Source organism: Rana temporaria, chromosome 12 (genome assembly GCF_905171775.1).
Source record: "Rana temporaria chromosome 12, aRanTem1.1, whole genome shotgun sequence".
NCBI classification, from domain to species: Eukaryota; Metazoa; Chordata; class Amphibia; order Anura; family Ranidae; genus Rana; species Rana temporaria.
Window position 1 is genome coordinate 136,885,303 of NC_053500.1, and position 25,721 is coordinate 136,911,023.

At 47.3% G+C, this 25,721-nt stretch overlaps 1 protein-coding gene across 1 annotated transcript; it reads left to right on the plus strand.

Moving 5' to 3' along the window:
* Positions 1 to 18,921: 18,921 nt before the first annotated feature.
* On the plus strand, positions 18,922 to 20,882 carry LOC120918962 (E3 ubiquitin-protein ligase TRIM39-like). The gene has a single exon (XM_040330879.1). The coding sequence runs from the start codon at positions 18,954 to 18,956 to the stop codon at positions 20,589 to 20,591; it is 1,638 nt and encodes a 545-aa protein (XP_040186813.1). The 5' UTR covers positions 18,922 to 18,953; the 3' UTR covers positions 20,592 to 20,882.
* The last annotated feature ends 4,839 nt before the right edge of the window (positions 20,883 to 25,721 follow it).

The window sequence follows — 25,721 nt, forward strand, 5'->3', positions numbered from 1 at the left end:
TCCAGACTCTTGCAAGTGCGCATACTAATGGGATTTTGAGCCTCCAGTTCCAATGTTGCCACCCATGCCTCCTGGAAGAGTCCAGGGCTTGCATCAAGGCCATCTATTCAGTTTTAAAGGTGACCTTCCATGGCAGATCAATTTTTTTCCCAGCCCTCTGCCCCCCAACACAAATAACCTATTAAACAAAAAAAAACTCAACCCTGGTCCCCCAAGGCTTCTAGGCGGCACGGATGGCGTCACCATGCCTCCTGATAGAGCTTTAGGATCATAATTTCATGAGGATCAAAATCCCATGAGGCTCAAAATCCCATGAGGCTCAAAATCCCATGAGGCTCAAAATCCCATGAGGCTCAAAATCCCATGAGGCTCAAAATTCTATGAGGCTCAAAATCCTATGAGGCTCAAAATCCCATGAGAAAGCTTTCCAGCCTCTTGCAAGTGCACATACTCATGGGATTTTGAGCCTCCAGTTCCAATGATGCCACCCATGCCTCCTGGAGGATTCCAAGGCTTGCATCAAGGCCATCTATTCAGTTTTAAAGGTGACCTTCCATGGCAGATCAATTTTTTTCCCAGCCCTCTGCCCCCCATCACAAATAACCTATTAAACCAAAAAAAACTCAACCCTGGTCCCCCAAGGCTTCTAGGCGGCACGGATGGCGTCACCATGCCTCCTGATAGAGCTTGAGGATCAAAATCCCATGAGGCTCAAAATCCCATGAGACTCAGAATCCCATGAGGCTTAAAATCCCATGAGGCTTAAAATTCCATGAGGCTCAAAATTCCATGAGGCTCAAAATTCCATGAGGCTCAAAATTCCATGAGGCCCCATACACACGAGAGGATTTATCCGCAGATACGGTCCAGCGGACCGTTTCCACGGATAAATCCTCTCAAAGATATCCGCTGATTTCGATGGGATGGAGTGTACACACCATCCCATTATGACGCGGCGACGGGCGCGACGCTGTCATATAAGGAATTCCACGCATGCGTCAAATCATTACGACGCGTGCGGGGAATCCCTTTGGACGAATGGATCCGGTAAGTCTGTACAGACGAGCGGATCCATCCGTTGGAATGGATTCCAGCAGATGGATATGTTGTGCAGCACAACAAATATTCGATCTGCTGGAATCCATCCCAGAGGAGATTTCTCCGCGGAAACAGATCCGCTGGCGTGTACACACCATAGGATCTATCCGCAGAAACCCATTTGCTGGGATTTATCTGCGGATAGATTCTATCGTGTGTACGGGGCCTGAGGCTCAAAATCCCATGAGGCTCAAAATCCCATGAGAAAGCTTTCCAGCCTCTTGCAAGTGCGCATACGCATGGGATTTTGAGCCTCCAGTTCCAATGATGCCACCCATGCCTCCTTGAAGAGTCCAGGGCTTAGTTTTTGAGTAAACTTATGGGGTAAACTTAATGTCTTTTTGAGAGGCAAAGAAGTGAGCCCTCCGTGGACCACTGTCTGCTACGACATACAAGAAGGTTCTGTTCAGACCGGGACTAGCTAGGGGGCTGGCAAATAAGAGAACCCTCCATTTGCCATGGAAGATCCAATGGGACGCAATTAAAAATGAGTGGCACCGATCCCTGGATCACTTCTTTCTACAACCTAAGGGCTCATTGGAGGTTCTGTTCAGACCAACAATGGAACGCTCTGAGATTTGGTGGTGCTTATTTTATATTCAGACCAAGAGACCCTGTTGAAGGGCAAGCTCCGTACAGATCTTCCCTTTCTGAGCTCTTTTTTTTTTTGCTAAGTCAGATTTTTTGCTGGTCACAATAATTATTTTTTACTCTTTCTGTTGAGTGTTTGAAGTTTGGAGTGGCAGTTGTGTGCAACTTCCTAACAAGCCTGTGCAGCCAGTCATAACACGCATGAACCTGCAACTTCAAATAGCCAATCGGAACACTAGAATGATGACGGTACAGGGTGTGCCCATCTGATAATGAGCTGTTATGTAAATTAGGATGAGTCCCGTAGGTGACCTTATCGGTGCGTGGAAGAGCACTGGGGAAGATGGGAGAGATTAAATAAGGATCAAAGTCCCCCAGCAGAGCAGAGTATTTCAGGAGGGGAGATTTGGATAGAGGAAGAAGCCGAGTCCTCCAGCAGTGCAGAGTATTTCAGGAGAACAGAGTCACCCAGCAGAGCAGAGTATTTCAAGAAAGGAGAGTCAAAGGGAGGCACAGAGTCCTCCAAAAGTGCAGAATATTCCAGGAGAGTCAGAGGAAGGAGCAGAGTCATCCAGCAGAGTGACTCTCTTCTCCTGAAATACTCTGCTCTGCTGGAGGTATCTGCTTCTTCGTCTAACTCTCCTCTCCTGAAATACTCTGCTGGAGGACTCTGCTTCTTCTTCTGACTCTCCACTCCTGAAATATTCTGCACTGCTGGAGGACTCTGCTCCTTCCTTTGACTCTCTTCTCTCTGAAATAAAGGAATGAACGGAGTCCTCCAGCAGTGCAGAATATTCCAGGAGAGTCAGAAGAAGTAGCAGAGTCCTCCAACAGGGCAGAGTATTTCAGGAGAGGAGAGGTGGATAGAGGAAGGAGCAGAGTCCTCCAGAAGTGCAAAGTATTTCAGGAGAGGAGAGTCAAAGAAAAAGGCAGAGTTACCCAGCAGAGCTGAGTATTTCAAGAAAGGAGAGTCAAAGGAAGGAGCAGAGACCCCCAACCGTGCAGAGTATTCCAGGAGAGGAGAGTCAGAGGAAGGAGCAGAGTCCTCCAGCAGAGCAAAGTGACTGTCTTCTCCTGAAAAACTCTGCTCTGCTGGAGGTCTCTTCTCCTTCCTCTATTATTCTCCTCTCCTGAAATAATCTGCACTGCTGGAGGACTCTGCTCCTTCCTCTATAACTCTCCTCTCCTGAAATACTCTGCTCTGCTGGAGGACTCTGCTTCTTCCTCTATAACCCTCCTCTCCTGAAATACTCTGTTCTGCTGGAAGACTCTGCTCCTTCCTCTATAACCCTCCTCTCCTGAAATACTCTGCTGGAGGACTCTGCTCCTTCCTCTATAACTCTCCTCTCCTGAAATACTCTGCTCTGCTGGAGGACTCTGCTTTTTCCTCTATAACTATCCTCTCCTGAAATACTCTGCTCCTTCTTCTGACTCTCCTGCACTGCTGTTTCCTTTGACTCTCTTCTCCTGAAATAAAGGAAGGAGCAGAGTCCCCCAGCAGAGCAGAATATTCCAGGAGAGGAGAGTCAGAAGAAGGAGCAGAGTCCTCCAACAGAGCACTGCATAGTATTTCAGGAGAGGAGAGTTATAGAGGAAGGAGCAGAGCCCTCCAGCAGTGCAGAGTATTTCAGGAGGGCAGAGTCAAAGGAAAAGGCAAAGTCACCCAGCAGAGCAGAGTATTTCAGGAAAGGAGAGTCAAAGAAAGGAGCAGAGTCCTCCAACCATGCAGAGTTTTCCAGGAGAGGAAGGAGCAGAGTCCTCCAGCAGAGAAAAGTGACTCTCTTCTGAAAATCTCTGCTCTGCTGGAGGTCTCTTCTCCTTCCTCTGACTCTCCTCTCCTGAAATACTCTGCTCTGCTGGAGGACTCTGCTCCTTCCTCTGACTCTCCTCTCCTGAAATACTCTGCTCTGCTGGAGGACTCTGCCCCTTCCTCCATAACCCTCCTCTCCTAAAATTTCAGGAGAGCAGAGTCAAAGGAAAAGGCAAAGTCACCCAGCACAGCAGAGTATTTCAGGAAAGGAGAGTCAAAGGAAGAAGCAGAGTCCTCCAGCAGAGTAGTGTGACTCTCCTCTCCTGAAATACTCTGCACTGCTGGAGGACTCTGCTCCTTCCTCTATAACTCTGCTCTCCTAAAATACTCTGCTCTGCTGGAGGACTCTGCTCCTTCCTTTAACTCTCTTCTCTAGAAAAAAAAAGAAGGAACAGAGTCCTCCAGCAGAGTATTTTAGGAGAGGAGAGTTATAGAGGGAGGAGCAGAGTCCTCCAGCAGAGTATTTCAGGAGAGGAGAGTCCTCCAGCAGTGCAGAGTATTTAAGGACAGTGGAAGGAACCTGTTATAATAATATGTAGTACGGATATATTGGATATTTTTGTATCATTTGTATAGCCTTGTAGCCCTCTGATGGAGATGTACACATGAATGCACACGGGTGTAATATAGCACTATAATAAAGCTTGATACAAAGTCCTCAGCAGGTTTATGGGATGTATGAATTGCACGCTATAGGAAATATTTCTTGATGTAGCAACCAAAATACTTTTATCAAGTCTATTTTTAAGAAACGTTGGAAGTTTATGATCTGCTAAATATTTCCTATAGCTCTTTTTGTACACCAGCGTCCCTAATCCCCGTCACCCGCCCCCCCCCCCCCCCCCCCCACCATTAGAATCTCATCTTTTTGTACAGATATATTGTAAAAGAAAAGTCATTTTCAGAGTATATAAATACTAATTTAAGATTATAAACTTGATTATACTGGGACCGAAATCGCCCCCCGAATGGTGTGTAAACGTACTTTGTACATTGTTTCCGATTTTGTGTTCAAGTCGTGAAGTTATTACAGATGTTTCGTCTTCATTTTCTATAAGAATTGTTACAGAGAAATGACCGCCTTTTATTTTTTGGCTGAAACAGAGAAAAAAAAGAAAAATGGTTGTTATACAAAATCCCGTCATTTGATCCTCAGACGTCTAAGTGACAGAAATCTGTTTTATCTTCCAGTATTCAATAAAATCCAGATTATATATATTGATCTCAGACTGGAGAGTCTTATTGACGTGAATGGAGAAGGTCCTGAATGGCACACAGGTGACAATGATGGGGGTCCAGATCCGTTCTTTAAAGGGGAAACCAGAACTTTGGGGTTTTTGGAGGGGTAGCCCATCTGTCAGATTTGTGAAATCAATAGGAAAGCACCAGACGCTCTCCTTACAGGTCCTCAATCATTTATTGATGAAATCAAGACAACGGGAAGGTAAAAGTTAGGGGTCAAACTCAGTGGCGGCTGGTGCTCAAAATTTTTTGGGGGGGCGCAAACGAAAAAGAAAAAAATTGCAGCCTCACTGTGCCCATCAAATGCAGCCACTGTGCCATCAATTGTCACCACTGTGCCATGCCATCAAATGCAGTCACTGTGCCATCAATTGTCACCACTGTGCCATGCCATCAAATGCAGTCACTGTGCCATGCCATCAAACGCAGCCACTGTGCCATCAATTCGCACCACTGTGCCATGCCATCAAATGCAGCCATTGTGCCATGCCATCAAACACAGCCACTGTGCCATGCCATCAAACGCAGCCACTGTGCCATCAATTCGCACCACTGTGCCATGCCATCAAACGCAGCCACTGTGCCATGCCATCAAACGCAGCCACTGTGCCATGCCATCTAATGCAGCCACTGTGCCATCACTTCGCACCACTGTGCCATGCCATCAAACGCAGCCACTGTGCCATGCCATCAAACGCAGCCACTGTGCCATGCCATCAAACACAGCCACTGTGCCATCAATTGTCGCCACTGTGCCCTTTAATTGTTGTCACTGTGCCCTTCAATTGTCGCCACTGTGCCAAATTGTCGCCACTGTGCCCATTCATGCCGCTGTGCCAATTGTCCCCACTATGCCCATTGTCCCCCCACTGTGCCAAATTTTCGCCACTGTGCCCATTCATGCCGCTGTGCCAATTGTCCCCATTGTTGCCACTGTGCCCATTGATGTCACTGTGCCCTTCGTCGCCGCTGTGCCCTGTAAAATGTCCCCTCCCCCCCGGCACTTACCTTTACTGGAGTCAGCCATCCACGTCCCTCGATGTCTTCTCCCGTCCTCGATGACGCTTCAGCCAATCAGGTTACGATAGCCAGAACCGGTGAACCTGATTGGCTGAGACGCCTGTCAGTCTTATCCAAGGAACGCACCGCCGGTACGTCCCGATGATAAGCATTCGGAAGCCGACTACAGCCTGAGGGCTGTACTCGGAAAGCCTATCAGAGCCGCTGGCTCTGATAGGCACTTCCGTACAGCCAACCAGCTGTCGTTATTCAGGTGGCCGGCGCTCTAGGTCCGGCCATCTGAATTAGACCAGCGGCAGCGGCGAAAATAACATAGATTCATGCAATGCAATGAATCTATGTTATTAGTCAGTGGCAGTGAGAGCCAGAGGGGGCGGCGCTCCAGCGCCCTCTATGGACGAACCGCCACTGGTCAAACTAACCCCCATCAGGGTTTTCGGTAAGAAATTACATTTCTTCCTATGGGACTAAATTAGGGATGAGCTCAGATGTGTTTGATTTCCATGGATAATAGATAACAAATCAGCGCAAAATGTCAAAAGACCCAAATGAAAGCTGCTGAACACCAGGGTCAAATTTCAAATCCCTCAAACAAATATAAAACAGAAAAAAGAACAAGTCCATATTAAAGCAATAAAACACCCTCCGTGGGATCTTCAGTGCAAATAATGGGACATGCAGAGAAACTTTGTGATACGTGAAACACCTCCACCAATAGATCCAATGGCCGCTCACCTTACAGCATGGACCCCATACAGGAAAGGGTCAAAACGGCATTTCCTTACGGGTATATTGGGTGATATTATGGATCCAGATCCTTTTTGAAATAGGCAGCGATGTCACAGGCGATGAAAGTCTCTCAATATGGCATAGATCATGTAATTACAAATAACAACACCATAGTGCTCTCCGAAGCGAAAAGATCATTTAATATTTAAAACAGTAAAAAACCTACAAACAAAGCACTCGGCCAGTGCTAGCATGACTAGCTTGTAAAACATATAGGCGATGGTCGCGGGTGACGTCACTACATAGCATAGTGACGTCACCCGCGACTGTTTTAAATATTAAATGATCTTTTCGCTTCAGAGAGCACTATGGTGTTGTTATTTGTAATTACATGATCTATGCAGTGATGTATTATGGTCTAGGCCGACAAGGCCCAGGCCTAGGGCGGCACTTTGCGGGACAAGGGAAAAATCCCACCCTGTCCCCCTGTCCTCGTCTCACCCTGTCCCCCTGTCCTCGTCCCACCCTGTCCCCATCCCATGAAAATGACAGGGCGGGTCTTAAAAAGGAAGGGGTGCATCATATATAAAGTAATGGGTGCGCGAGTTTCACCAGGCCTAGGGCGGCACAAAACCTAAATACACCCCTGGATCTATGCCATACTGAGAGACTTTCATCGCCTGTGACATCGCTGTTGGGTTCCTATGCTGATGTAACAGTGTATTATAAGTTTAGATACAGTTTTCTACAATAAATATCTATAGGTTTTTATACTCGTTACGTGTGTGCCTCCACAAGTAAAATTTTTCTAGTCTAGATTAGTCTCCATTCTCACCATACCGGGACGTTGGCACACTTATACTGATGCATTCGCAGTAATTTAGTCACCCTGTGATGTTGCGCAATTAAGCAAGTTCCCTAAAAACTGGGACCTGCACATACCTGAGCTCTTCCCTAGACTCAATGTAAAGATACTAATTGAAAGTGTTTTCTAAAAAAGGAGCATTGATATTCACACATTGATATTCACACATATTCACACCGGCTCAGGGCCGGTGCTAGACGATTTTGCGCCATAGGCAAGAACAGTAGGGATGAGCCGAACACCCCCCCGTTCGGTTTGCACCAGAACCTGCGAACAGACCAAAAGTTTGTGTGAACTTTAGAACCCCATTAAAGTCTATGGGACTCGAACGTTTGAAATCTAAAGTGCTAATTTTAAAGGCTAATATGCAAGTTATTGTCCTAAAAAGTGTTTGGGGACCCAGGTCATGCCCCTGGGGACATGTATCAATGCAAAAAAAAGTTTTAAAAACGGCAGTTTTTTCGGGAGCAGTGATTTTAAATGATTTTTCTAAGCACGGGAAACAAGCGCTAATTTACAGGCATACTTTACACACACCCTAGATACGAAATTTAAAGGAATATTTCACTTTTATTGTTTCACTTTAAGCATTATTAAAATCACTGCTCCCAAAAAAACGGCCGTTTTTTTAAAACTTTTTTTTGCATTGATACATGTCCCCTGGGGCAGGACCCGGGTCCCCAAACACTTTTTATGACAATAACTTGTATATAAGCCTTTAAAATTGGCACTTCAGATTTCTCCCATAGACTTTTCCAGGGTGTTCTGTGGCTTTTCGAACTTGCGTCGAACACCCCAAATTGTTCGCTGTTCGGCGAACAGGCAATGTTCGAGTCGAGCATGAGTTCGACTCGAACTCGAAGCTCATCCCTAAAGACCAGCGACTTGCCCCCTCCCCAAAAAAAACTTCACCTGTAGTTCGTCTTCACCCCTCCTAGCACACATCTTTTTTCCCCTCAAATTTTTTTTCCACTTTAGTACAAATCCTGTCCCCCCAAATCCCCCCCACCTAGCATAAATCCCCGCAATCCCGTCTCTTTGCACAAATCCCCCTAAATCCCTCCTAGTACAACCCCCTCAAAATTACCCTTCCCAGGACAAATCTTTCCTGTGTTCACCCCCACCCAAATCCACCCTCCTAGCACAAACCCCTGATTCCCCCTTGCTAACCCATCCCATCCCCCCCCATCCTCCCTCCTAATACACCCCCCCCAGTCCCCTTCCCTAGCACAAATTTGCCCCCACGCCTCTCCTAACACAAATCCCCCTTATCCCCTCTCCTAGCACAAGAACCCCCAATCCACCCTCCAAGTACAAATTCCCCCTCCCAGCACCAATCCTCTTCCTTCGATTCCCCCACCTAGGACAAATTCCCCCAAATCCCTCCTCTAGCTAAAACCTCACAAAATTACGATTCCCAGCCCTAAAATCCTCCCACCTTATTCCACCTTTTTAGCCCAAATCTCCCCCAAACTTCCCTCCTACTTTTAGCACATATCCCCCTCATTCCTTCTCCTAGCACAAATATGTTCATATCCTAGTCTGAACCCACTGGAGTGAGTCCACCAAGAAACAATCAACTGGGCCAATCATAAGTGGCTGGAAAATTCCTCAACTGCTTATGATTGGCCTTGTATAATGACACGGCATCCTGGAGGGATCATGCAAGTGGGTGGGTTCATATTTGAATCTGAACGCACCTGAGCTCATCCCTAGACTCAATCTAAAGATACTAGTAACTAGATGAAAGTGTTCTCATAGAAGGAGTCACAATGATGGCCATTGGCCATTGATAGTCACAATGGACGTGTGCTACTATAGCTAGGGCGCGTGTAAGATGACCATTGTGGATATTAATGTGCCAGTTATCTCAATCCCGTACTTGGGGGGGATTTATGGTGGAGCTGCAAAGATTCAGCCAACAAGCTAAATGAATGGTCCCTGACTGACGAATGAAAAATCTGAGACCAGCGCCTTACATCTATCCTTTCTTGAGGTTTGTTTTGCTGGCGATGAGCCAATTGAGGGCTTCCACTCACTTTATGGTCACCAAGACAGGAAATCTTTGTAATCGTGAGTCGTGACAGATTAATCAAAACTGGCCCTGTTTTTACATTTTGAAGTTCTAGATTGGAATCTAATCATAAAGATCCACAAAATAGTAAATTTTCTCCAAAGTCTTTGGATCTTCCACAGGTATGAACACTAATAACTGATCTGTATGTCTCCTCCTGACCCACACATGTCAATACCGACCAAGAACTGTCTCAAGTATCAGGGCAGCCAGTTGGCTCAGAGGGTAGCTGCTCTGCCTCTCACGCTGGAGACCCTGGATCGAATCCCCACTGGTCACTTTATCACTAGGCTCCTGGCTGTAGAAAAGCCCCTACAGCTGGGAGTTTCTCGGATCACAAAAAAAGTAAGACCCTCTTTTATAGTGGCTGCCAGGTCACAGACAGCCACTTTATATTGTATAGTCCTAGTCATCCCCATTAACAAGGATTGGTGACTATTCCAAGGAGACAGCACCAGGACTAGAACCAGGAACTCCAACACCACTGGTGGATCAACTCCTGGCAGCTAACCCTCTGAGCCAACTCTCAGCCTGAGAAGCAAAGTATCTCAATGTGCTCATCAGGCCTACACAACATACATGGAATAAACTGCAACCAAAACCAGGATTCGAACCCTGGTCATCATTAATCCACCAGAAGGCTGGATTAGCACATGGCGGCCAACCCTCTGAGCCAACTCTCAGACTGAGCATCAAAGCAAAGTATCTCAATGCACTCATCAGGCCTACCCAACATACAGGGAATAAACTGCAACCAAAACTAGGATTTGAACCCTGGTCACCATTAATTCACCAGTAGGTTGGATTAGCCCTCTGAGCCAACTCTCAGCTTGAGCGTCAAAGCAAAGTATCTCAATGTACTCATCAGGCCTACCCAACATACAGGGAATAAACTGCAACCAAAACCAGGATTTGAACCCTGGTCGCCATTACTCCACCAGAAGGTTAGATTAGCACATGGCGACCAACCCTCTGAGCCAACTCTCAGCCTGAGCATCAAAGCAACATATCTCAATGTACTCATCAGGCCTACCCAACATACAGGGAATAAACTGCAACCAAAACCAGGATTTGAACCCTGGTCGCCATTAATCCACCAGAAGGTTGGATTAGCACATGGCAGCCAGCCCTCTGAGCCAACTCTCAGCTAGAGCATCAAAGCAAAGTATCTCAATGTACTCATCAGGCCTACCCAACATACAGGGAATAAAATGCAACCAAAACCAGGATTTGAACACTGGTCACCATTAATCCTCCAGAAGGTTGGATTAGCACATGGCGGCCAACCCTCTGAGCCAACTCTCAGCTAGAGCATCAAAGCAAAGTATCTCAATGTACTCATCAGGCCTACCCAACATACAGGGAATAAAATGCAACCAAAACCAGGATTTGAACCCTGGTCACCATTAATCCACCAGAAGGTTGGATTAGCACATGGCGGCCAACCCCCTGAGCCAACTCTCAGCTTAAGTATCAAAGCAAAGTATCTCAATGTACTCATCAGGCCTACCTAACATACAGGGAATAAACTGCAACCAAAAGCAGGATTTGAACCCTGGTCGCCATTAATCCACCAGAAGGTTGGACTAGCACATGGCGGCCAACCCTCTGAGCCAACTCTCAGATGGAGCATCAAAGCAAAGTATCTCAATGCACTCATCAGGCCTACCCAACATACAGGGAATAAACTGCAACCAAAACCAGGATTTGAACCCTGGTCACCATTAATCCACCAGTAGGTTGGATTAGCACATGGCGGCCAACCCTCTGAGCCAACTCTCAGCCTGAGCATCAGAGCAAAGTATCTCAATGTACTCATCAGGCCTACCCAACATACAGGGAATAAACTGCAACCAAAACCAGGATTTGATCCCTGGTCGCCATTAATCCTCCAGCAGGTTGGATAAGCACATGGCGGCCAACCCTCTGAGCCAACTCTCAGCTCAAACACCGCGGCAAAGTATCTCAATGTTCCCATCAGGCCTACACAACATACAGGGAATAAACTGAAACCAAAACCAGGATTTGATCCCTGGTCTCCATTAATCCACCAAAAGCAAGCCAAACGCTACACTAGTCCATGGCAGCTAACCCTCTGAGCCAACCCTCAGCCTGGACATTATCGCAAAGTATCTCAATGTGCTCATCAGGCCTACACAACATTTAGGGAATAAACTGCAATCAAAACCAGGACTTGACCCCTGGTCTCCATTAATCCACCAAGATCAAACTAATTGCTAGATTAGCACATGGCTGCTAACCCTCTGAGCCAACTCTTTGCTAAGTATCACAATGCAGATTTGAGTCCTGGTCTCCAACTATCATCAACCAAGGCTGAAACAGCAAAGATTAAATTCTGGCCAGCATTGGGATTCAAACCCAGGTCACCATAAACAAAGAGTCTGGTTCTCAGAATACTGAGCTACACATCAGTGCCACATATACAATGTGTGCTTCTAAATGTCCTCATAAGGTCTACACAATGTACAGGGAATAGCCTACAACCAAAACCAGGAATCGATCCCTGGTCTCCATTAATCAAACTGATAAAGCTAGATTAGCACATGGCTGCTAACCCTCTGAGCCAACATTCAGTGTGGGTTTGAGCCCTGGTCTCCAACTATCATCAACCAACCCTGAAACAGCACAGATTAAAAACTAGCCAGCACTGGGATTCAAACCCAGGTCGCCACCATAAACAAACACTCTGGTCCACAGAATACTGAGCTACACATTAGTGCCACATATACCATAGTATAGCAATGTCCTCATCAAGGTCTATACAACACACATGGAATTAACTAGACTCAAAACAATACCGGTCTTCAACAATACTGGTTTGGCTGCTAGCCCTGAGCGAGCTCCCTGCCTGAACATGCAATTGAGTATCAGTGTCATCAGGTCTACACAACATACAGGAAATTAATGGAACCGAAACCAAACAGATTCAATTCTGGCCAGCACTGGGATTCGAACCCAGGTTGCCAAAAACACATACTCTGGTCCACAGACAACTGCGCTACACATCACTGGCACATTTTGATCCCTGGTCTCCAACAATCTTGATTAGTATGCAAATAAGCATGATGGTTGCTGGCTGCTAACCCTCTGAGGCAACTTCCAGCCTGAACAGGTGACATATCTCCGTGTCATCAAGTCTACACGACATACCGGGAATAAATTGGAACCAAGACCAGGATTTGAGCTCTGGTCAACATCCAACAGATCATGTTGGATCAGCACCTGGCTGCTAACCCTCTGAGCCAACTCTCAGCCTGAGGTATCTCAATGTCCACATCAGGTCTACACACAGGGAATTTACTGGAATCAAAACTAGGATTCAAGCCCTGGTCTCCAACAATACTGGCTTGGCTGCTAAACCAGACGCAGCTATCAGCCTTAATATGCAATTGATGTATCTCAGTGTCATCAGGTCTACACAACCTACAGTAATTTAATGGAACCAAAACCAGGATTTGAGACCTGGTCTCCAACTATCATCAACCAACCCTGAAACAGCATAGATAAAATTCTGTCCGGCACTGGGATTTGAACCCAGGTCTCCAAAAACACATACTCTGGTGTGCAGTATACTGAGCTACATGTCAGTGGTACATTTAGCTTTTGTGCTTCTAAATGTCCTCATTAGGTCTACACATTACAGGGAATAAACTAGAGCCAAAACCAGGATTTGATCCCTGGTCTCCAATAATCTTGATTAGTATCCAAATAAGCATGATGGAGGCTGGCTGCTAACCCTCTAGGGCAACTCCCAGCCTGAGCAGTCGCGGGACATATCTCAGTGTCATCAGGTCTACACAACATACCGGAAATAAATTGGAACCAAAAACCAGGATTTGAGCCCTGGTCTCCAACTATTATCAACCAACCCTAAAACAGCGTAGATAAAATTCTGGCCAGCACTCAGATTCAAACCCAGGTCTCCAAAAATACATACTCTGGTCTTCAGAATGCTGTGCCACACATCAGTGCCACATTTACAACTTGTGCTTCCAAATGTCCTCATTAGGTCAACACAATATATAGGGAATAAACTGGAACCAAAACCAGGAATTGATCTCTGCTCTCCAACAACCCTGGATGGCATCTAAGTTATCATGGTGAATGTTGGCTGGTTGAGCCAACTCTCAGCCTGAGCAACGAGGTGACATATCTCAGTGTCATCAGGTCTACACGACATACCAGGAATAAATTGGAACCAAAACCAGGTCAACATTCAACAGATCATGTTGGATCAGTACCTGGCTGCTAACCCTCTGAGCCAACTCTCAGTCCGCATCATCTCAATGTCCTCATCAGCTCTATACAACACACAGGTAATTAACTGGAATCAAAACCAGGATTCGAGCCCTGGTCTCCAACAATACTGGTTTGGCTGCTAACCCCCCGACACAGCTCCCAGCCTGAACATGCAATTGATGTATCGCAGTGTCATCAGGTCTACACAACCTACAGTAATTTATTGGAACCAAAACCAGGATTTAAGCCCTGGTCTCCAACTATCATTAACAAACTGTGAAATGGCACAGATACAATTCTGGCCAGCCCTTGGGGTACTAACTGATATGGGGCACTATTCATCCCATTGACTCCAACAAGGGGGCACTATTTCTTCCACTGATACCAATGATGGGATACTATTCCTCCTACTAATAGGGGCACCACTACTCCTCCTACTGAGACCAACCTTGGGGCCATATTTATTGTCACAGATGCTGAGCCCGAGACATTTGCCATCTCCGCTGGCCACAATTCGGCCCTCCTAAAGTCTTTGTGGCCCTTTGTTTGAAAAGTTTGGAGACCACGGGTCTACAATATACAGGGAATAAACTGGAACCAAAACCAATATTCAATCTCAGCTTTCCAACAATCCTGGATGGCATCTAAGTGATCACTGTGGATGCCGGCTGGTCAACTCTTAGCATGTGCAGCAAGGGGACATATCTCAGTGTCATCAGGTCTACACAACATATTGGGAATAAATTGGAACCAAAACCAGGATTTGTGCCCTGGTCTCCAACTGTCGTCAACCAACCCTAAAACAGCACAGATTAAAGACTGGCCAGCACTGGGATTCAAACCCAGATCTCCAAAACCAATACTCAGGTCCTCAGCATGCTGAGCTACACATCAGTGCCTCAGATATAACTTCTGCTTCTAAATGTCCTCATCTATCCACAGTTTATTAAATATAAGAAAAATAATGTAGAAAAGTTAGGCAGTCGTACTTTTCTGTTTACTTATGTTTGCAGTACTCTGTATTTGTACACCATATATTTATTTTAATATATATATATATATATATATATTTTAAATAATAATAAATAAAGAAATGTTGGCCAATCTAATATATTTCTTTTAATTTATATATATATTTTTAAATAATAATAAAAAATAAATAAAGAAATGTTGGCCAATCTAGCAATTAAATGTAAAGGAAAAATAAAGAAAAGTTGGGCAGTCTACCAGACACAGAAGAAAAAAATCCTAATAAAAGATGGAGCATATGCAAACTGTGCTTGTCTTTGAAGTCCTATTGAGAGGTGGCGTTATCTGTAATATTATATATATTATACAGTAAAACCTTGGTTTGAGAGTAACTTGGTTTGAGAGCATTTTGCAAGGCAAGCAAAAAGTTTTAATAACTTTTGACTTGATATACAAGTGATGTCTTGATATAAGAGTAGCGTCATGTCACAACTGAGTATAATGGAACCTCAGATTACGAGCATAACCCGTTCCAGGAGAATGCTCGTAATCCAAAGTACTCGCATATCAAAGCGAGTTTCCCCATTGAAGTCAATGGAAACGAAAAAAAATTGTTCCGCAATGACTTCAATGGCATGCAATACCGCATGCGGCCAGAGGTGGGGGGGCGCCGGAGAGCCTCGGAAATGACCGAAAAGGCCAGCGGACACCTCGGCAAACCTAGGAAAGACTCCGTTCCCGAGATTTGCCGAGGTCAGTCGTGCTGTCCACTGGCCTTTTCGTCAATTTCCGAACGGGGTCGATCGGCTGCGATCGGCGACGTTCGGCTTTGCTCGGCTCTGGCGCCCCCCACCTCAGGCCAAACGTGGTACTGCACGCCGCTTTGGCCTGAATCATGCTAGTTTTGCGAGACAACACTCGCAAACCGAGTTACGATTTAAAAAAATACAACGCTCGTTAACCGTGTTACTCACAATCCGAGGGTTCCACTGTGTAAGAGAGAAGAGAGGAGCCTCTAAGTGTAGCAATACGGTTACATTTAATGAAGGTGCAACATTTAGCAACTTATTGCTACACTTAGAGGCGCCTCTCTTCTCTTTTATACCCTGTATCTCCTGCTGGATTTTGCTTCTAATCCCCTTGTGGAGGCTTCTATTTGTGGATGGACATTTTATGGTTACACAACCAATCACATTGCTATAATCTTTTTATATGGACCATAAACTGAAGGACCTATGAATGAATGGTTGTGGAACGAATCATCTGAGTTTCCATTATTTCTTATGGGGAAATTCGCTTTGATATTCAAGTGCTTTAGATTACAAGCATGCTTCCAGAAAAAATCATGCTCGCAATCCAAGGTTTTACTGTATTATATATTAATAAGGGATTAGGTAATCAGGTATCAAAATTATTTCAAAGAGAACTTTTGTCCCAATGAAGGGTCGCCAAAAGTGTCTTTGAGCTCATTCCCACCATAACCTACATCCTAAATTCTAGGAGTCGCGTTAGCAGTGGCGGCTGGTGCCAATTGCCGCCACTGTGCCCATTAAACGCAGCCACTGTGCCCATCAAACGCCGACAGTTTGCCCCCTCAAATGCAGCCAGTTTCCTTCTAAATGCAGCCAGTTTCCTTCTAAATGCAGCCAGTTTGTCCCCAGCCCGGCACTTACCTTACTCGGGTCAGGGCCGTCCTCTCCACGCTCCCTCCGCTCCCTCGATGTCTTCTCCCGCCCTCGATGTCGCTTCAGCCAATCAGGTGACCGGTAACCAGACCCGGTGCACCTGATTGGCTGAGAGACGGGTCAGTGTTAGGGAAGTGATTCCCTAAGGCCCCTTTAACATTGGAGCGGGAGCCGCGGTGGCGGTATAGCGCTGCTAAACCGCCGGGATTGCCGCTAGCGGTGTGGTATTAACCCCTGCTAGTGGGCGATAAAGGGTTAATACCGCCCGCAGTGCGCCTCTGCAGTTGCGCATTGCGGGCGCATTGCGGGCGGTATTGCCGCGGTTTCCCATTGTTTTAAATGGGAAGAAGCGGTATACATGCCGCTCCTCTCATCGCTCCAAAGATGCTGCTGACAGGAGATTTTTTTCTCTCCCGCCAGCGCATCGCCTCAGTGTGAAAGCCCTCGGGCTTTCACATTGAGTAGGCAGTGAAGGAGTTTTTCAGGCGGTATAGCAGTGCTACTTTTAGCGCTGTACCGCCTGAAAAACTCCTCAGTGTGAAAGGGGTCTAACACAGCACTGTTAACCCAGGGAACACACAGCAGTGCGCCCGCTGTTTAACCATTTGGAAGCCGATTAGAGCCCACAGGCTCTAATCAGGAAGCCTATTAGGGCCACTGGCTCTAATCAGGCACTTCCAAAACACCCCCACCGCTGTAATTCAGATAGCCGGCGCTCAACAGGGGGCCTGACACCTGAATTGTGGGCGGCATCAGCGACAATAGATATATATCCATTGTTGAGTGACGGGTGCAGGAGAGAGGGGGCGGCGCTCCTGTGCCCACTATGGACGCACCACCTCTGCGCGTTAGTGCTGGGTCTGGTGAGTCATTGTGGCCCAGATTCTCAAAGGACTTACGACGGCGCAGCGACATCTACGCCGTCGTAAGTCCTAATCTGGCCCGTGGTATCTATGCGACTGATTCGTAGAATCAGTTACGCATAGATATCCATTAGATCCGACAATAGATCACCAGGGCATTGAGTTATGGGATGAGGAAGCAATCATTCCACTCTCAGGAAATCGAAATGTAGCGCCCTGGGCCCAGATTCACAACCGAGATACGACGGCGTATCTATGCGCCTGATTCTTAGAATTAGTTACGTATAGATATCCATTAGATCCGACAGGCGTAAGTCTAGATTAGCTAGATACGCGAATTCCCAAACGTACGCGCGGCCGACGCAGTAAATTTACGACATTTACGTTAGGCGTAAAGTTGCCCCTGCTATATGAGGCGCAGCCAATGTTACGTATGGCCGTCGTTCCCGCGTCGAAATTTTAAAAAGTTACGTCGTTTGCGTAAGTCGTCCGTGAATGGGGCTGGACGTCATTTACGTTCACGTCGAAACCAATGACGTCCTTGCGACGTCATTTGGAGCAATGCACACTGGGATATTTTACGGACGGCGCATGCGCCGTTCGTTCGGCGCGGGGACGCGCTTCATTTAAATGATACACGCTCCCTACCCGCCGAATTTGAATTCCGCCGGGTGATTTACACTACGCCGCCGCAACTTTACAGGCTCTGGGCCATATTCTCAGAAGAGTTACGACGGTGTATCTCATGAAACTCCGTCGTATCTCTCTTTTTTGACCCGTGTATCTATGCGAGTGATTCCTAGAATCATTTTCGCATAGATACGCTGAAGATCCGACAGGTGTAAGTCACTTACACTGTCGGATCTTAAATGTAATTCGCCGCCGGCCGCTAGGTGGCGTTTACGTTCAGGTCTCATTTGTTTATGCAAATGAGCCTGATACGCCGATTCCCGAACGAAATCGCGTCGCGTAACCGTCGCTTACGTCGTTTGCGTAAGCGTAAGGTTACCCCTGCTATATGAGGGGTAACCTTACGCCAGTCCCACGTATGCCATGTTAAGTATGGCGTCGGGTCCGCGTCGTCTTTTCCCGTCGGGTTACGTCGTTTTCGTAAGTCGTTCTTGAATACGACTTTACGTCAATGACGCACACGTCGGCGTCATTGACGTTTTCCGCCGAGAACTGGAGCATGCGCACTGGGCTATTTTTAGCCCGGCGCATGCGCAGTTCGATCGGAACGGGGGCGCGCTTAATTTAAATATAAGCCGCCCCCTTTGAAATACGCGGGGATACGCCGGGCCTTTTACACTACGCCTCCGCAAACTACGGAGCAAGTGTTTGGGGAATACGGCACTTGCTCCAGTAAGTTGCGGCGGCGTAGCGTAAATAGCTTACGCGAGGCCGCCGCAGATTATTGGAGAATCTGGCCCTTTGTGAATAAAGCACTTGCCTGAAAAAACGTGCGGCGGCGTAACTTAAATCGGATACGTTACGCCGCCGCAGAGATACGCCCAGTGGACAAGAATCTGGGCCTGAGTGTGCGCTGCTGGTGAACTTGGCCCATTTTTCACCTCTGAGAATGTCTCATAGACAATCCTAATGCTTATAATTGCCGTTGGAATACCTAGACACACCCTGGGCGTTTCTTTTTCTTTTTTTTCTCTCAGACCTGAAGATAGTAAAACTGGTTTGTCTAGATTCGAAGTAAACTTTATTTTTTTTTTCACTTTCTTGCCCGGCTTTAAGAATGGCGACTGCCGATTTGAGCTCCGAGCTCCGTTGCTCCATCTGCATAGACATTTACGTGGATCCAGTGACCCTGGCATGCGGGCACAGCTTTTGCCGGAACTGTATCACCCAGGCTTGGGACCACCAGGGGAGGGGAGACTCGAAATGCCCAGAATGTAAGCAAATCTACGGGAAGAGGCCCGAACTGAAGATAAACGTGAGGCTTCTTAATATAGCAAAGGTTTTTCGATACAGTCAACCAGATGAAGACGAGACCGGAGTCTACTGCACTTATTGCGAATCGCGCGTTCCGGCCGCTAAGTCCTGCTTGCAGTGTGAGACCTCCATGTGCGATAACCATCTGAGGAAACACAACGGGGCAGTACAACACGCTTTAATTCCGCCTAGCATGTCTGTAAGAGATAGAAAATGCTCCATCCACAAGAAGATACTAGAACATTACTGTGCCAAGGACTGTGAATGTATATGTGAGTCCTGCAGGTCGCATGAAGAACACAGAGGACACCCGGTGGAGTCGCTGGATGAAGCTTCAGAGAAGAAGAAGAAGAAACTCGTAAATGTTCTGGAGACGATGACAAGAGCGAAGGAAGAGACTGAGGATAAGGTCCATAGACTGCAGGAATGCAGGACAGCCACACGAGAAAAAGCCGCCAGAATAACCGAACGAGTTTCTACCCTGTTCAGAGACATCAGGGGGCAGCTGGAAGACCTGGAGAAGAAAGTCTTGAGAGAAACCTCCAAGCAAGAAGAGAAGATTTTATCCTCGGTCTCCAACCTGATCCGGCGACTGGAGACGAAGAAGGGCGAGCTGTCTAGGAAGATGCGGCACATCGAGGAGATGATTAACATGGCGGACCCGCTGACCGTCCTACAAGACCAGGACTCGGGCAAAGAAGACTTTTCTGAGGACCAAGATGATACAAAGATCGCAGGTGTCGGAGAGCTGACTTTCTCAGACGCGTTATACGCAGGTTTTTCTGATATTATGAAATGCGCAAACATTTTATTTTACACGCAGGACCCCGCCGACCTAACGCTGGATCCCAACACAGCTGCCGACAACCTCAAAATGTCACATACGTTAAGGACGGTGCGTTGGTCACAGGTGGAACAGAAGAATCCACAGATCCCAGAGAGATTTGAGAAATATCAGGTCATGAGTAGCGAGAGCTTCTCCTCGGGGCGCCATTACTGGGATGTGGAGACCGGTAGGTCAGGAGGTTGGGGGATCGGGGTGTGTTACCCCAGTATAGAGCGAAGGGGAGACCAGTCCATCATTGGGCAGAACAGCCGCTCCTGGTGCTTGCGCAGACTGTGCTTGTGGAGGTGGTATAACCAATATTCCGGGAGACATGACGGTCACATTATACAGATACCCCAGAATATTACCAGTGATAAGATCAGAATCTATCTGGATTACGAGGCCGGGCAGATCTCTTTTTATGAACTGTCTGACCCCATCCAACACCTACACACCTTCACCGCCACCTTCACCGAGCCCCTCCATGCCGCCTTCTATGTATGGGGGGACTGGTGGTACAAGGACAGCTGGGTGAGAATCAAGAGCGCTTCTGAATCCCTCAGCCATGAACATGATTGGGTGAATAGCCATTCAATAGGGTCCAGCACTGAGTGATGTTATGGGAATCAGGGCCGTCTTTAATGTTGATTCAGAAAAGTTGGAAAAGTGTGACATTTTGTGTGTGTTTCCGATATGCAAAGGTCTAAACTTAGCCTTAAAATATATCTTAATCCAAAAAACAAAAATATAATAGGTTGCAGCTCACCATTCCTTAGATGTGGTGGCTGCATTCGTTTGCTTTTTTTAATAAGTGATTCCATGATTTCATTGTTTATCCCATTAAAGTATAACTAAAGGCAAAACATTTTTTTTTCTTTAGTTTTGGAGTGGAGAGGGATTAGACCCCCTGTCAGGTTGTTATTTCTGTCTGTGCCCCCTCTTAACCACTTAAGCCCCGGACCATATTGCTGCCCAAAGACCAGAGCACTTTTTGCGATTCGGCACTGCGTCGCTTTAACTGACAATTGCGCGGTCGTGCGACGTGGCTCCCAAACAAAATTGGCGTCCTTTTTTCCCCACAAATTTAGCTTTCTTTTGGTGGTATTTGATCACCTCTGCGGTTTTTATTTTTTGCGCTATAAACAAAAATAGAGCGATAATTTTGAAAAAAAATAATATTTTTTACTTTTTGCTATAATAAATATCCCCCAAAAATATATAAAAAAACATTTGTTTTCCTCAGTTTAGGCCGATACGTATTCTTCTACATATTTTTCGTTAAAAAAAAATCGCAATAAGTGTTTTTATTTTCTAAAAAGGTTCCTTTAAGCTAGTGCATTGTTGGGTCACTTACCTTTTCCTTCAATTTCCCTTCTAAATGTTTTTTTTCTTTGTCTGAATTTCTCACTTCCTGTTCCTCCTCAGTAAGCTTGCCCCCATCATCCGAGCCGTTCTGGCTGGGGGGTTAGTCAGCGTGCTCGCCCCCTCCCTTGGGACTACATCCCTGCGAGGGGCCCCTGTGTACTATATGTGTTAATCTTACCACTACGACCAATCTTTTACAGTCGTAACTTATGGTACCGAATATTTGTAATGATGTACATTTTAAACAAATAAAACTTGATAAAAAAAATAAAATATGGCTTATTAATCTAAGCAAGCAAATCAATAGAAGATATACTTAGGTAGATTCAGGTACATTGGTGTAAACTTGCGGCGGCGTAGCTTAGCGTGTTTAGGCTACGCCGCCGTAAGTTAGCTAGGCAAGTACATGATTCTCAATGTTCTTGCCTGCTAATATACGGCGGCGTAGCCTAAAGCGGGCGTAAGGGCGCAAATTTAAATGTCTTGGAGGGGGGCGTGTTTAATGGTAATGAGGCTTGACCTCACGTTTTTTACGTTTTTTTTTAACTGCTCATGCGCCGGGCGCCTACATTTCCCAGTGTGCATTGCGGCTAAGTACGCCGCACGGGCCTATTGATTTTGACGTGGACGTAAACGACGTAAATCCCGATTCGCGGAAGACTTACGCAAACGACGTAAAAAATTCGAATCTCGCGGCGGGAACGGCGGCCTTACCTTAACATTGTTATTCCACCTAATAGATGGAATAACTTTAGGCCTGCTAATGCCTTACCGAAACAGCGTAAATCGACTGCGGCGGCCGGGCGTACGTTCGTGAATCGGCGTATCAACTCATTTACATATTCTACGCAGACCACAATGGAAGCGCCACCTAGCGGCCATCCAAAATATTGCAATCTAAGATAGGACGGCGCAAGCCGTCATATCTTAGATATGTTTAAGCGTATCTCTGTTTGAGCATACGCTTAAACATAGGTCGGCGTAGATTCTGAGTTAGGTCGGCTTATCTACTGATACGCCGGCCTAACTCTACCTGAATCTACCTAACTATAGTTACCATTTTAAAATGGCTATTGGCTTTAAACTTAGATGGCTGCCAATCACTAGTTGTAGTTTGCCTTTCCAAAATGGTGTCACCGAGGTGCCAGATGATGGGATGTCTCAGATGATGATGTGTGTGTGATCTGATAAGGTTCCCTGTGTGTTCACCTGATGTTCTCTTCTGCTATTCAGATGATGTGTCCCCCAATCTTTCTACCTCACCTGTCATACTGTATATTCAGTTGCGAAGAGTTCATTCAAAAATCTCACCCAGAAGGGGGAGTAATCTTCCCTTTCATTGGTGGATGGGATAATCATCAACTATATGTTTACTTAAGCATTACCACTCTTGACCACCAGGTGGCACCCTATGACAAGAATTGTTTATCTGGAGTTTAGTTGGAAATTCTTTTGTAATATGTCTACTAACTTAGTTTTATAAAATGAATGAATCGTTTTTATAATGATTGAGCTATGTTAGTTGACCTGAAACCTTAAAATGCCTATAAAAGTCTTGTTCTGTAATTTTCAAAAAAAAAAAAAAACACATATATATATATATATACACAAGTCCGATTTTTCATTTTCTTCCAGTTAACTCTCTCTGGTATATATACAGTAAGTTCTAAGTAGCGGCGCCCCCGTGGGGGTCACTGCGTGTTTCAGCATCCACACCTCACCTCATCCATTTTAGGCACACTTTCTCCATCCAATGAACAGTCTCCTGCTTGTTTTTGTTGTTTTTATTTGGGGATTAAACTTGGATTTGGAAAAGGGACATAAGATGTCCAAATGATGAATCTTTCTTAGTAGAATAAAATGTAGTTGATGTAAGGCTCCCACTGTGTGCGATCAGAGCGGGAGCAGGCTGGCAGCGGCACTTGCATGCGCCCCAGACCCGTAAGTTTCAGATCACGTACTAGGTATGTGATCTGGCGATGAGCGGCTGCCCTGCTGCAGTATATCTACAGTGAGCAGTCATGAAGTGGTTAAAGGATGCTTATGTCCAAGTTCTGTGCTGACTGATCTTCAGCTGTTCCCTGTGTCTTGTGTTTCTCCTGTATGATTGCCTTGTTGCTGACCTGGCTTGCTCCTGACCTGATCTTGGATTCTGCTCCTGACCCCAGCTCTGTTCCTGACCCCGACTCTGTTCATGACCCCAGCTCTGTTCCCGACCCCGGCTCTGTTCCTGACACCGGCTCTGTTCCTGTCTCCATCTCTGTTCCAGACCCCGCCTCTGTTCCTGACACCAGATCTGTTCCTGACCCCGGCTCTGTTCCTGAACCCAGTTCTGTTCCTGACCCCAGTTCTGTTCCTGACCCCGGCTCTGTTCCTGACCCCGGCTCTGCTCATGAGTTGGTACTTCACTGCCCACCTGTTGATGACTCTGGCTATTTCTGTGACCACACTTCTGTCTCTGATCCTGGCTTCTTGTCTTGCTCAAGTGCCTGCTTGGCTGTCTGCTTGTCAGAGAATCAGGTAGACCAGTACTGTGTGACTGCACAGAGGAGACCAACAAGGTATGTCGTGAAATAAAAAGGTGTTTATTTACAAACATGTGAAGACAACCAGTGCACAAACATCAAATAGTATATACAAATCAAGGGGAGATACCGTAATCGTAAACAAAAGCCAGGCCGAGGTCATACACCAGGGGATGTCAGCAGAAGGGTGAGGACGGGAACACAACAGAGCAGGGAGCGGATGGATGGACAGGCTGCGGGGCAGGAATCCAAGGGGAACAGGATCCAGGGTAAACAGGAAATAGGAAGCCCAGGATGGGCTCGGGACAGGGATCAGGTCGGGTCGGAAGCAGGGTCAGGCTAGCAGGCTTCAGGGTCAGGTTTGCAGGCTCCAGGTCAGAAAGGTAGAAAGATACCAGGGCGAGGTCAGCTTGAACTCGCCGGGTATATATAGAGGTGTAACAATTAAGTTCAGGTCACACCTGAGCGCAGGGAGGGCCGTGTGCTCCATACTGTCAGGGTCCATCCGCTGGTGGAGGCCAGTACTGCATTCCAAGGGTGATATAACACCAGCAGGGAGAAGTTCTCCTGACAGTTTGGAACTGTCAGGAGACACCTGCTGGTGAGATACCACCACCCCCCCCGTGCGGCTCTCGATCCACTCGCATTAACGCCACAACCGCCCTGCGGCTCTCGATCCACTCGCACTACCGCCACAACCCCCCCTGCGGCTCTGGATCCACGCGCACTACCGCTACAAACCCCCCTGCGGCTCTCGATCCACTCGCACTATCACCACAACCCCCCTGTGGCTCTGGATCCACTCGCACTATCACCACAACCCCCCTGTGGCTCTGGATCCACTCGCACTATCACCACAACCCCCCTGTGGCTCTGGATCCACTCGCACTACCACCACAACCCCCCTGCGGCTCTCGATCCACTCGCACTACCGCCACAACCCCCCTGCGGCTCTCGATCTACTTGCATTACCACCACAACCCCCCTGCGGCTCTGGATCCACTCGCACTACTGCTACAACCCCCCTGCGGTTCTCGATCCACTCGCACTACCACCACAACCCCCCCGCGGCTCTGGATCCACTCGCACTACCGCCACAACCCCCCTGCGGCTCTTGATCCACTCGCACTACCGCCACAACCCCCCTTCGGCTCTCAATCCACTCGCATTACCACCACAACCCCCCCCGCGGCTCTGGATCCACTCGCACTACCGCCACAACCCCCCCGCGGCTCTCGATCCACTGGCACTACCGCCACAACCCCCCTGCGGCTCTCGATCCACGCGCACTACCGCCACAACCCCCCCTGTGGCTCTCAATCCACTCGCACTACCGCCACAACCCCCCTTCGGCTCTCAATCCACTCGCATTACCACCACAACCCCCCCGCGGCTCTGGATCCACTCGCACTACCGCCACAACCCCCCCTGCGGCTCTCGATCCACTCGTACTACCGCCACAACCCCCCTGCGGCACTCGATCCACTCGCACTACCGCCACAACCCCCCTTCGGCTCTCAATCCACTCGCATTACCGCCACAACCCCCCTTCGGCTCTCAATCCACTCGCATTACCACCACAACCCCCCCGCGGCTCTGGATCCACTCGCACTACCGCCACAACCCCCCCTGCGGCTCTCGATCCACTCGCACTACCGCCACAACCCCCCTGTGGCTCTCGATCCACTCGCACTACCGCCACAACCCCCCCCTGCGGCTCTCGATCCACTTGCAGCGACCCACTAGCACTACCACCACCCAAGCCCCCACCCATGCGATCCGTGGCCTTAGATTATACTGCGGTAGAGGTGCAGGAAGGAGGATAAGGTGGTGGTGCACTACTGAATCCGGGCTC